The sequence below is a fragment of the Alosa pseudoharengus genome, unplaced genomic scaffold, assembly GCF_046254945.1.
Source record: "Alosa pseudoharengus isolate Yale_2024_CS ecotype anadromous, Long Island Sound unplaced genomic scaffold, YU_APseudo_1.1 YU_APseudo_1.1_scf_5, whole genome shotgun sequence".
In the NCBI taxonomy this organism is placed as follows: Eukaryota; Metazoa; Chordata; class Actinopteri; order Clupeiformes; family Clupeidae; genus Alosa; species Alosa pseudoharengus.
Genome location: NW_027468837.1, coordinates 17807508 through 17820443, shown reverse-complemented (window position 1 = coordinate 17820443; position 12936 = coordinate 17807508). Strand labels below are relative to the sequence as shown.

General features: G+C 43.3%; 1 protein-coding gene across 2 annotated transcripts; it reads left to right on the top strand.

Annotated features, from left to right (window-relative positions):
* The first annotated feature begins 949 nt into the window (after positions 1-949).
* Positions 950-12850, top strand: phtf1 (putative homeodomain transcription factor 1). 2 transcript variants are annotated; one of them, XM_076268948.1, is made up of 17 exons: positions 950-1314; positions 1733-1846; positions 1957-2013; positions 2125-2194; positions 2322-2480; positions 3298-3478; positions 3846-3963; positions 4530-4736; positions 5342-5581; positions 6243-6371; positions 7115-7384; positions 8387-8518; positions 8859-8945; positions 9412-9567; positions 9998-10093; positions 10919-11044; positions 12091-12850. In XM_076268948.1, exons 2-17 carry the CDS (start codon positions 1817-1819, stop codon positions 12109-12111), a joined length of 2079 nt encoding a protein of 692 aa, XP_076125063.1. In that variant the 5' UTR covers positions 950-1314; positions 1733-1816; the 3' UTR covers positions 12112-12850. The 2 variants fall into 2 exon arrangements, with proteins under 2 accessions (XP_076125063.1, XP_076125061.1); XM_076268946.1 differs by having other exon boundaries at positions 5342-5608.
* Positions 12851-12936: the final 86 nt, after the last annotated feature.

The window sequence follows — 12936 nt, the reverse complement described above, 5'->3', positions numbered from 1 at the left end:
AGGTTAAAGTTTGGTTTTCAGAAAGAGACTTCAAAGTTCTATCACAGTACCCTACATGGACCCAACTTATTACCCAACACATATTAACATTTTAGCAGACATGACTGCCTGCAGCCTACCACCTGTAGGCCTCCATTAAGGTATTTCTTTACAATTATTTTCTTTACATTGTTGGCTTAGGCAGAGTGAATATGGGTGTAAAAATTATACACAATCCTGCTGTTTAGTGTTTTTTTAGTGGGGCTTAGTGCACATATTCAACAATACCATTACCTGGTGGATAAAAGCACCACATTTTAGGACTTCTTTAGGACTTTCTAGGATTTTAGCCTGGGAGCCCAAGAGAGATTTTGAAAACTTCCACACAGAGCACAAAAAAAAAAAAAACTGGGCTAACACGCTCAACACCTTTTTTCACAACTGGGTGCTAGCCTAAATCCTCCTGAGCGTCAAAATAAACATTAGCAATTTCACCTTTGACCCCCGAAGTGTTACCAAACTTTGTATCTAATATGTTAACATAAAACAAATACTTTTTAACCTGACTTTATCCAATATCCATCTGTTTCTAGAATTGCATGTAAATTACTGCATTTTTACACAGATAATGCCTAATTTGCATATTCAAACATAAGATTTCAGAAAATGTGTAGGCTAATATCGAAAACCGGGCAAGTGTCATGGTGATACCTATTAGCTAAAATGTTTAGGCTACTCTATTCACCTGTGTCAGATCAAAAGAATTTTGTGCCCTATGTGGACATTTTCAAATTATTCAGTAGGTCCTAAAGAAGCCTCATGTAAAATGGGGTGCTTTTATCCACTCGGTAACAATTTCACTATGCCATCTCACTATTTATAGGCATAGACAGTAAAAGTGAACACGCCCACCTTGTCTCAAAAGCGGAAAAAGGAAGTGCTGCCTGCAACTAATTGTTGATATGCTGAAACAGGAGCTTCGTTGACAGCCGTACGATAGAAATTGCTCCTGAAGTTGTTTTGCGATTGTTTTCGGTAGTCTCTAGTCTGGCAACATATGCCTGTAACATTGAATTAGAAAGATGTAGCCGTAAGTTAGTTCACGTACGTCGCGAACCAGTTTGCAAATGCAAATTAGCTTACAATTCCAGCGTTTACTTATTTGAATAGCAACCAAGCTAACTAACGCTAGCTACCGATTGCTAACTACAAGAAACCTGACTAGACTTGACTTGAAGTGGCGGGCAGCAATCAAACTTCCTCTGTCATAGCTAGCATACACACTGGCTGCTGAGTGTATGTAACTTATTCTGTCCAAGTATGGGCTGACAAGAGGTGAGTGACATTAGCTGAAGCAAGTTGGTTAGCCAGGCTTTGTGAACAGTGCGTCTGTTTAAGTTATATGTTACAATGACATTTGTAAATGGCATCACAAAACTGCCACATGAGAACAAACGAGAGAAAAGGAGAAGACAAATTAACCGCGACTTTCCTGTGATTTAGGTCATGTGTTGTGACACATTTTGTAGCCCATTTTGTTATCTGAAACCAAGAATCCTTTCAAATAAGCCTTTTCTTTTCAACTATCATCATTTGTTTTATTTTATTTAGACCCTGGTTGCAGTTTTCCCTTGATTCATCATGCTAATGGTAGCCTATATAGTGTTATGATCTGTTCACCTTACAGCAAATTGCTGTGTCTGCTTTTTCTCCATGCATTTCTGTGCCACCTCCTCCTCTCTGTTTTGTGAAGACTTGTGTCGCAGTCAGATACCTTCTGCTGTGGTGTCTGTGAAATGACCTGACTGCAAACCCTCGGCCACATCAGATTACAAGAATGGCAAGGATAGCGTGGTATCAGGAGAAGGTGATGTATCAGGAGACTGTGCTTGCACTGTGAATTAATGGTGTTGTTCTTGTCTTGCATGGTCAGTTAATTTGCTGTAGGTTAATTTGCTGCTCTTTTTCCTGATGCAGATTGGTGCCTATGACCAACAAATATGGGAGAAATCTCTGGAACAAGCTGAACTCAAGGTGAGTCATGTGTGGTTGGAGAGATGTTAGTGAGTTTAATTTGAATGAAACACATATCTTTATTTCACCTAGGGGTGAAAGGAGGAGGAACTAATTTCAACTCATTCACAGGATATTCACAGCAAACCGAAGAAAACAGGACATATCAAGCCCGATCTCATTGATGTCGATCTCGTGAGAGGTAAGTGGCTGTATTCCAGCACCTCTGTGGCCAACATAGACTCAGCAGCTTCCCATAACGAGTCACCTCAGAGCAAGATGGCATCATGTGCTTGTTATGAGCTGAGAACGGTCTTGCCCCTCCCCAGGCTCCACGTTCAGTAAGGCCAAGCCGGAGAGTCCTTGGACGGCCCTGACTCGGAAGGGCCTTGTGAGGGTTCTGCTCTTCCCGTTCTTCTTCCAGTGGTGGATCCAGGTCACCTCCAAATGCATCTCCACATGGATCCTTATCTTGTACCTCCTGCAAGGTCAGTGCCTCTGCTGGGCTTCGCTTGTGTGTTAGAGGGCTTACAGTAGGTATGTTTTATGGTCAGAGGGATCTGACACACAAAAATATAATATTTTTTGTTTATCTGGACAATTCTGGGTGATGCACAGTGACATTTCTGTTTTTGATGACTGTTTGTGTCTACTGTGAATTTTTATTTGTGGAAATTAGTCAGTGATTGGTGCAGGCCAATCGAAACAAGTTTGATTGAGCAACACTTCCAACTTGTGCTATGATCTGATCCAGCTATGCCATGGGTCATTAGAGCCATAGTGCTAAACAGAGAGAAATATAATTCAAAATAAGGGCATTTAATCTATCATGAGATTTTGCTGCTAATTTCATCATTCAATGAACATTTACTTAGTCTGACTGGGAGTGTTTCACTGAAATGGTAAAAGTCCTGTTTATGCACTTGCTTTGTTCATGGCTGTGCAACATAAGCCTACTTGTTGTAGCGATGTGTATGATACTGCAGTTGGCACAGCTAGGCTATATTTAGATACTCTACTGCCTCCTACATTATGCATGCCAGAAGAGCTTGATAGGCCAATTCTGGATGCAGGGAATATATTCAGAAATTAATTGAATTGTCCAATATGACAGAATCAATATCGTAAGACTCATAGCATATGCAAATGTAATCTTATTGAACAGGTTTTTTATTTTATTTTATTTATTTATTTATTTTTTAAATTAGGGTAAGGAAAAAACTTGTTTGGCTAAAATCAGTTCGGTGTGTGTGTGTGTGTGTGTGTGTGTGTGTCCTTCTGCCCTTGTGCTGGCCCTCCCTGCAGTGGCGGCTGCGGTGTTGTACTTGCAGGTGCCGGTGGCCAGTGCCAGTGAGGTGGTGGGGCCCGTGTGTTTGATGCTGCTGCTGGGCACGGTGCACTGCCAGATCGTGTCCACCGAGTCCTGCCGCAGCCTGCAGCCCAGCCCGCCCCCCAGCAGAGCCTCCAGCCCCGTCAGGAGGAAGAGGTAGGACTCATTACCACCAGCTAGCATTCAGCTTTACTGAAGTACAGTTTGATTCACTTCAGTCTGCTTTAGTTCAGTTTGACTCTGTTCATTGTGATTCAGGTATGTTTGATTCAGTTTTGATTTAGGTTTGAGTCAACTCCCCACAGGGCAGATTTACCTCCTTACTTGAAAGGCAATGTGGAAATTAATGTAAACTTAAAGTGGTGCAGTTCAGCGACAGTTTGACAGTTTCAGTTAACATAACAGCACATAAATTGTGGCCTAAGTTGGCAGGTTTCTGACATTAACTCGATTAGTACAGAACTATTGGTATTACAGATCTCTGCTCTAAGCACAATGTTGATTGATTCTTGATGTTCTGCAGACAGAGGAAGAGCAAGGCACCAAAGAAAGCCGAGGACCATGGGAATGGTGCAGACTCCAGACAGATGTCCAGGCAGCTGGAGGAGAAACCGAGACTCTTGAAGAATGAGAAGAGACGGGTAGGCCTGCCCGCCTGCTGATCTATTGGACTTTGCCACTAGCTTTTCATTTCATCATGCCAGATTAATGGATGGTGTATTTGTGATGGAGTCGTACAAGCTGTACTGTATCTGCAGTGGTTTAAAACATGGGTAACTAGGAAGTGTATTATCTGCTGGAACACTTCAGTGTGCTGTGGTGCACCGTTACAAAATGTTCTGCCAAAAGCTCACAGTTAATAGAGTTGGCCCGGAGTGTTGATCCTAACAGGGAGGTATTTTGTTTGAACTTGTCCATTTATCTTGGGTCTCATTTCTGCTTGCACAATGTTATCATTGTGAAATAACCGGTTGAGTTAGCACAGACCCGTTACTAAATGTTCTCCCTTGTACTGATAACATTTACTCAGTCTAGTTTATCCAATTTTTTATCCAATTAAGTTGAGTTTTTTCCAATTTTCTTCAAAGACGCCTGTTTTAGCCTTCTCTGTTTACACGCAGAGCCTGTGCATGTAAATGTTGTGTTTGCATACAGAGATGGCTCCGCTCCCTCTGACGTGTTTTGTTGTTTTGCGGTGACGTCACAGAGCCCTCTGAGGAAGTCCAAGTACGGGCCCTCGGAGGAGATCTCCAGTGACGAGGACGAGAAGGAGGGCTGCGAGGTGGCCGCACACTTCCACCAGCCTGCCAGAGACCGGCCCGTCGCGGCGCTGGGACCCAAGCCGGCCTCCATACTCAGGAAGAGGATCAGGAGCCCGGCGAAGAGCCCCTCGCCCCCTCGGCTCCAGCCTCAGGTGAGGGTTCTACTGTGTCTCTTGGGGGTGACCTTTGCCTGGCTGTAAATTGCCTGTATCTCTCTGTGGTGCCAGTTATGACGGAGGTTTGAAGTGCTTTCTCACTTGAGAGGTAGAGCCGGATGTGAGTACAGTAGAGGAGAATGTGAGAGCTGTGCAAAAGTGAGGGGTACACTATGCATAGAGCTCACATTCTGATAAAAATGTGTGCTTTCCGTGTACTGTGTCAGTGCCCATATTCAGCGCTGGAAGATATTACTGTCATTCAGTAAATAAGGAATATCAGAGAGATGGTTTCCTCAAATGTCTTCATACATTGAAAATAAATTGGTGTGAATGGCATGATCATGCATAGTTCGTTCATAGTTCGTTCCCATGTGTTAGGCTACTCCTCACGCCCAATGTTGCACTTCACGCTTCATGTTGTTATTTGATCCTGCCTCCTTGTGTGCTGGCTTGTTTGTAAACACTCGTGGTATGAAGTGCCAAGCCGGCAATGATTCACCTCGTTTTTAGACACACGATGTGGCATAAAGACGTCTCCTCTTCCTGTGAATGTTGCGCAGTCTCTATCTAAAAACGGCTATTGTCTCTTTCTTGAGCAGGATGAAGGCAAGACTGTAACCATGGTTACGGGTGTGAAGCCACGAGACGTGGAGCATCTCATCACCTCAGTGGGCTCGCAGGCGGCGTCCGATACGGACGACATGCTGTGGGAGGAGCTTCTGCAGGGCCCTGACTCCGCCTCTTCAGGAAGTAGTGACAGCGAGGAGGATGGGCGCCACGGCCACAGCCACCTGCCTCCGGCCAATGGGCTCAGCAGCGATGAGGAGACTTTCCCACAGGTGATCGCTACGACCTCCAATGTGGAGGTGTGTAGAATTTTGAGGTACCCAATGTGTTTTTGTACAGGCTCATGAAATGACCTATAAAGGTATTTTCAAATGCATTTATTGACACAACTTTTTAATTGAAAACAGTTTTGGATAGTCAGAGATTAACAACTTTTTTTAAAGCTGTTAGTAGGGTACCATTCTCAGTTTTACGCAACTCCTTCTAGATGAGCTCGCCACAATAGTTTACTACCTATGGTTGTTAGGATATGATGCAATTCCTAGATTTAGCAACAAAATATAATTTCTAGAGATCAATCTGAAGTGAGGACTCTCAACTTTTCCATGTCGAACACACAGCTGTTGATAATGTGTGAGACTGATCATAATCAGTAACCACAAGTGTGTCTTGTCATTTTGGTTTGACTTTTGGCATGTCTTCGCTCCAAAAAAGGTTGAGCACCTCTGAACTAACTAAAACAAAGCGAAAAGATGAAATAATGCGTTAGTTAGAGAGTAAGACTCTTATAAAGGCTGTATTTGTGCCCTGAAAACATGAGACTAAATTGGAATAGAGGGGAAAAGAAGATGACATTCTGTCTGCCCTCCAGGTGTCGAATTTGTCCAGTGTAGATCATTCCCACACTGCTCATACTCGTCTGGTCTCCCTCAGACTCATCTGTCATGGCTGCAGGCGTGCCACCCATCCAAAGACCGCGTGAGCGCCATCTTCTGGGAGCAGGGAGAGTGCAAAAAGGCCGACATGTCCGTGCTGGAGATCAGTGGCATCATCCTCACACGGGTACGTCCGGATGGACGACCACGTCAAACACACTTACACTAACGTCAGTGTCAGGGCTGTGTTTTAGCCGTATATATTTTCACAATGTCCTTTATCTTGCCTGTCATTTTGTGAGGTACGTGTTGACGTGTTGCAATAACTGTAAGCATTCAATTAAATGGATTTGACTGTGTTTACATTTCGTAGATTATAGCATGTTATCTCTTAGTAATAACGTCACTATGTACTTTTAAATAGCATATCCATCTACAACTTTTTGTGCCGAGTAATAAAGCCGACTGTGATGGAGGTGTGTGTGTGTGTGTGTGTGTGTGTGTGTGTGCATGCGCGCGCGCGCACAATCTTATGTTTGTTCCCAGAATCTTGTCAGGAAAGATTTACTAGGGAATTTTTCTCCAGATATACAATTCCCCTCAGAAGTGAGTGTAGCTGTCAGTATGAATGGCTGAAATGGTTTGATGGCATTAAATGTTTCATATGACCGTTGAAAATCATGTAATATGTAATGTATTGTTGACATTGATGTAGCTGATAAGGTGTTACCTGTGTGTGTGTGTGTGTGTGTGTGTGTGTGTGTGTGTGTGTGTGTGTGTGTGTGTGTGTGTGTGTGCATGCCTTTGTGTGTGCATGCCTTTGTGTGTGTGTGTGTGTGTGTGTGTGTGTGTGTGTGTGTGTGTGTCTGGGGGTGGGTGGTTGTGTGTGTGTGCATGCCTGTGTGTGTGTGTGTGTGTGTGTGTGCCCAGGTGAAGGTGGTGGAGCAGGGCATGGGCTACCTGGTGCTGGGTGGGCTGGTAACGGCCACGTTGGCGCTGCTGCCCTTCTGCTTCCGTGTGACCCAGCGTCTACAGGCGGCGCGGCTGGGCTCGATGGACGCTGCCGAGCTGCTGGCCACTGCCCTGGGGCCACCTAGCGCCCGCGCATACGCCTTCTTCCTCATCAGCACGTTGGAGCGAGTCTGCCTCACCGGCTTCTTCTTCTTCATGACCTGTGTTGCTGAGAGGACCTACAAACAGGTGGGGGAAAGGGGTTACATATGGACACTTAACGCACGCACGCACGCACGCACGCACGCACGCACGCACGCACGCACGCACGCACGCACGCACACACGCACTCACTCACATACACACTGGAGCGCGTCTGCCTCACCGGCCTCCTCTTCTTCAAGACCTGCGTTGCCGGGAGCTACAAACAGGTAGGGGGAGGCGGGGGAAGGGGGGGCTCACACCTGGGCCTATACGTACATACACACACACGCACAAGCACACACATCCACAAGAACACACACGCATGTACGCTGGAGCACGTCTACTTCACCGCCTCTTCTTCATGACCTGCATCTCCAAGAGGACCTACAAACACACTGGGGGGAAGGGGTCACATATGGTCACATATGCTTATATGCACACACACACACACACAGACACACACACATACACACTGACTGGAGTGCGTCTGCCTCACTGGCCTCACACACACGCTAATGCGCACACACACTCACACTCCCACGCTGAGCCCCTTTACACAGAGGTAAGGTGAGGGTGGGGATGAAGGTATTATGTGAAGATTAGTTAGGTCATCCCAGGACATGGGTGAAAGACAACATGCGTCTACAGAAAGGGTGGAGCACGCATGCACATGCAAGGTTAAGTGTCAGTGAGGTCAGAGGACTTATAAAGAGGTGGAATAAAAGAGGAATATGCTCAGACGGGAAGGGCAGATATTTACAGATACGGGAAAAAGACGTAGACTAAAGCACCGTGCAAACTGGCAAGATGACCTTTTAAAACGAAAGGGAAATGGCATTTTACACAAACATCATTAATTACCGGTAAGCATCAGTTAGGTTAGAGGACCTAGAATTTATGGTGTTGGTGTAAGTTATGGTGAACAATCACAACTGCATAAATGTGTAGATGCTAGATGCTTTTATAGTAATAGAAATTATTTGATTCTCATTCTTTTGGGCTTCTAGTGTCAATTTGTCCTGATTATTGGACTTGTGTGCTCCACAGAGACTTCTCTTTGCTAAGCTCTTCAGCCACTTGACATCAGCGCGCAAGGCCAAGAAGTCTGAGATCCCCCACTTCAGATTGAAGAAGGTGCAGAACATCAAGATATGGCTGTCATTACGCTCATTCCTAAAGGTAAAGGCTGAAAGTGTGTGTGTGTGTGCATTGTTAAGTATTAGTAGTGTGTGTGTGTGTGTGTGTGTGTGTGTGTGTGTGTGTGTGTGTGTGTGTGTGTGTGTGTGTGTGTGTGTGTGTGTGTGTGTGTGTGTGTGTGTGTGTGTGTGTGTGTGTGTGTGTGTGTGTGTGTGTACTTCTCATGGTGTCTGCGGAAATGTTAGTCCATTTATTGTGTGTGTGTACATTGTTAATTATTAGTACTGTGTTTGGGTGGATTTGTAGTTTGTGTGTGCGTCTGTGTGTGTCGTTGGTTGGTTTTGTCTCACTCCCACCCTGACTTGTGGTCCATCCGTCACAGAGGCGAGGACCCCAGCGTTCGGTGGACGTCATTGTGTCCTCCATCTTCTTCCTTGCTTTGTCCATTGCCTTCATCTGTTGTGCTCAGGTCAGCCATGTCCCACGCAATAGAACAGACACCCAAGGCCTCGGCATTCTCTGCCATTGTCACGGAGTTCCACTACTCATTGTTTGCTACCCTAACAAACAATCTACAGTCACTCCATTTTACATGTTAGGAAATTAGAAAGACACACCCCTGGTTTGGTCCAAGAATGTTACAGCTTAGACTTTATTATGCTCCTGTTGTAGTTTTTAAAAACTTCTTGTAGACCAGCTGATGCTGAACCAGAACAAAATAGAATACTGTAAACCAGAGAAGTTCTACCCTTAGGAAATGTAGCTGCTTAATTTCAATATAATTCTTCAAGCAAGGTACTTAGTGGTATGCAAAACGGACTATCTGAATGCAATTGATGTATGTAAACATTGAAAAATACAACCTGTTGAAGTGTGCATCTCCAGACTTTTAGTTAGCAGCTGTGTGTGGCCCTTTCGTGTGTGTGTGTGTGTAGCTTCTTCATAGCCACCACACATTCCTGGACTCGGAGACCAACTGGGAGCTACTGATATGGGCCTCATCTCTCATCTTCTTCCTGCTGCGCCTGGCATCGCTGGGCGCAGAGACCAACCGCAAGTACAGCAACGCATCGGTGCTGCTCACTGAACAGGCAAGAACACACACACACACACTGACACTGACACAAACATAAAATCCACAGATTTGCTTGCTGTGTAAACACAATCCCACGTAGGTAAACCAAAAAAAACCCCATATAAACAAACACTGACATATTTTTAGACATCCAGAAACACACCTGTCCTCAAACACATCCTCAGTTGTTCAATCAGAGTCCATGCAAATTCTAAAGGCTAGCTTGCTTAGTAACTATGCAAAATCTATTTACAAATTGAATACCATGGGGAAAGATCCTAAGCACAAATATTGGTGCTTGATCCTGTTGGTTCATGCCTGAGAACCTTGCTCGTAGACATTGCCTAGCACTTGAATTAGGGCCCCACGTGTTTTATCAGCCACATGTTACAACATAGTGATTTTTCTTTTTACTCACACTCTCTTGATTTCATTATTATCCACAGATAAATTTGTATCTTAAGATGGAGAAGAAGCCAAACAAGAAAGAAGAGCTGAACATTGTTAATAATGTTCTGAAGCTCGCCACAAAGCTTATGAAAGTAAGTTTATAGCTAAATGTTTGTGTACACTACATGTTCAAATGTTTAGGATCACAAATGCCATTTGCAGAATGGATAATTATTTGACAAAAGCAAAGTTTGAAGGACACATATTATTTTAGTGCATTGATTTTATTTCTAACCTGGTCAGTGACGTTGTTTCCTGTGCATATTGCTACATTTCCCATTCAAGCACATTTTATGGAAAGAAAGACAATTTGTGACCCCAACTTTTGAACAGTAGTACACTTTTTTTCTCTGTAATGTTCTTGTGCAATACAGTAATTTCCTGTGTATTAGCCGTATTGTGTATGAACCGCAGGACAGTGTTTTATACAAGTTAAAAAAACAAAACTACCATATTAACTGCCCCCGTGTATTAACCTCATAGCTGAAGAAATTTTGCAAAATCAATGTATAAACCGTGGCTAATAGTTGGGAAAGTACAATACTGCGAAGCTATTGATAGTAGGGCTATGCAGTTAATGTGTCAACTGGAGTTTTTTGGCAAGTCACAGCAGTTCAGTGTTCAGATAAAAAAATTGTCCATGAACACCATACCTATTTTGAAAAATGGACGAGGCTTGGTTATGTTTGGTGCTGCTTTTCTGCATATGGGCTGGCCTATATACAGGGCATAATGAAATGTCAAGACTAGAACGTACCTTGGCCTGGAGAGAAACACCTTGGCCCAGTGTCAGAAATCTCAAGTCATGGGTACCAACAATTTCAGCCACAACTGTACACATGTATAATTGTGTTCTTTGTACTTAATGCAAGAGCTCCATATCAACACATGTTGGTTACGCCTTGATATCTTTACAGGAGCTGGACACTCCATTCCGGCTTCTGGGCCTGACGGTGAACCCCCTCATCTACAACATCACCCGCGTGGTCATTCTGTCAGCCATTTCTGCAGTGGTCAGTGACCTGCTGGGCTTCAACATCAGAGTGAGTCTTGTCACCTCGGAACACCCACTCTACCCTCTAGACACTTGCTTGGCCAACCTGCTGAGATCATAGTTTTCTTTGGCATTATATGTATATCACGTATGTTATATGAACCTAAAGTATGGGAATCTAGAAATGTCTGATCTCAGCCTTACATAACAATTAGTCATGTTTTTGAAATACAACAGAACAGCAACTGTAGATTTGCTCCTCTATCACTCCCTGGGTACTTACATTTCTTATGGTTTGTAAAGACAACTATTTCATCTTCTTTGAATGTAGAGCTTGGTCTGATACATTAGGAATACAACTTCAAGGAGTGCTATACGACATTAAAGTCCGGTATTAGTGTTGTAGGAGTCATTTTGAGTTTTTATTAATCTAAATCTGTGTGCTATTGAAGTACTGGTGTATTTTGTTAGATTTAGGACGTGCTTTAGTACTTTTAGTTTGATAGGCTGTGAGAAGGCTATGAAGTTAAAGATGGTCGCCTCTCACCTTTTGACCCTAAAATTAGAACAAAGAACAAGGAAGCTGTTGGATGTATTAGGCATACAGTTCTTTACAACGCTATTTAATGCTATTTTTGCTACTTACCAACCAAAACAAGCCAAGCAATATACGTCTAAGTTAAGAGTGGCCCACCACTACAAGTGTATTGCAAAAATGATTTGATTGACCTGCCAGACTGGGTGTTAATTGAAACACTCATTGAACATCTATCATAAAGGATGCACATATTTTGTACATCTTGCACAGCACGTCAGCTGCCATTGGTCTGCATGCATGCTTTTTTTGCACCTTTTTTTGCGTTCCAGAATTCAGTGGCAAGTTTTGACATGTTAAATACTGACAATATGGTGAAGAAAGACACTTTTTTTGTGTCATAGATAGTCATCTTATTGAGCAAACCACCAATCCAGTGCAGTGCTATGGTTTGTTACCTTGTTAAAAAGAATAAATAAATAAATAAAATTAAATGAAATGGTGCTTTAAACCAGAGGAATAATGCACACACTAAGGCAAACATTCTTCTTTCTTTTCAGTTATGGAAGATAAAGCCCTGATGTGAACCCAAACCTTTGAGCATTTGGACCCTGAAGACTAAACAGCCTCATGTTATGCACCTTCCGTCTGACCGATCTTCCGGTCAGCCCTCTTGGCGATCATGTGCAAATCTACTGACCAAAACCTCTTCATCGCTCTGCCTCTGTCTGAGTGACCAGGAGGCTTTTTGAACTTTCCTATTCATTTATGCACACGTGAGGCATTAAATCAGACTTGCTCTCGTCTGACCTGTGGATCCTAACCCCTTAAACCCAACCCCTGTGCGATTGGTTCACCAGGCTTCTGCAATTCCACACAGAAACAAAAAAGAGAGAAAAAAGCCTGGCTTTCCTCATAACCACTTAAGTGCCTTCTAAACTTTGAGAGAGAATATTCTGTCTGTTGCTCTTTATGGATGGGTGGTTGTGTGATGTGATGTGAATGACACTTATGGTAGAATGGACTGGGAGTGACCAATTAGATTATTTGTAAAAGCTTTTTTATAATATATGAGGTAATGAATATTTCTCAGAAAATAGTGTACATTTCATATCAGTCCTTTCATTACTGCAGAGGACTGCAAATTATGCCACTAAATGTGAGTACATGAAATCTTAGTGAAATCTTTAAAGAACATTTTTCTTTTCTCCATACTAAAAAAAACCTTACTGGACTTCAAGCTTGGAGGTGAAAGTGCTGAGATCAACCATACCCTTGTTACTGCATACTACAATAAAGGCTATTTGGATACATTGGAAATGTTTAATTTGATTTACTGGTGGAAATAAGTTTTACTTTATTTTAATTTTGTTAGAGATGTATTATGTTGAGGGGGGGAAATAGTC

Excerpts from the sequence above, each read along its gene's own strand:
- phtf1 (XM_076268946.1), top strand. The coding sequence starts at position 1,817 with ATGGCAAGGATAGCGTGGTATCAGGAGAAG. Across the intron at positions 5,609-6,242 it reads CTACGACCTCCAATGTGGAG|ACTCATCTGTCATGGCTGCA; the intron begins GTGTGTAGAATT and ends GGTCTCCCTCAG. Across the intron at positions 8,946-9,411 it reads CCTTCATCTGTTGTGCTCAG|CTTCTTCATAGCCACCACAC; the intron begins GTCAGCCATGTC and ends GTGTGTGTGTAG.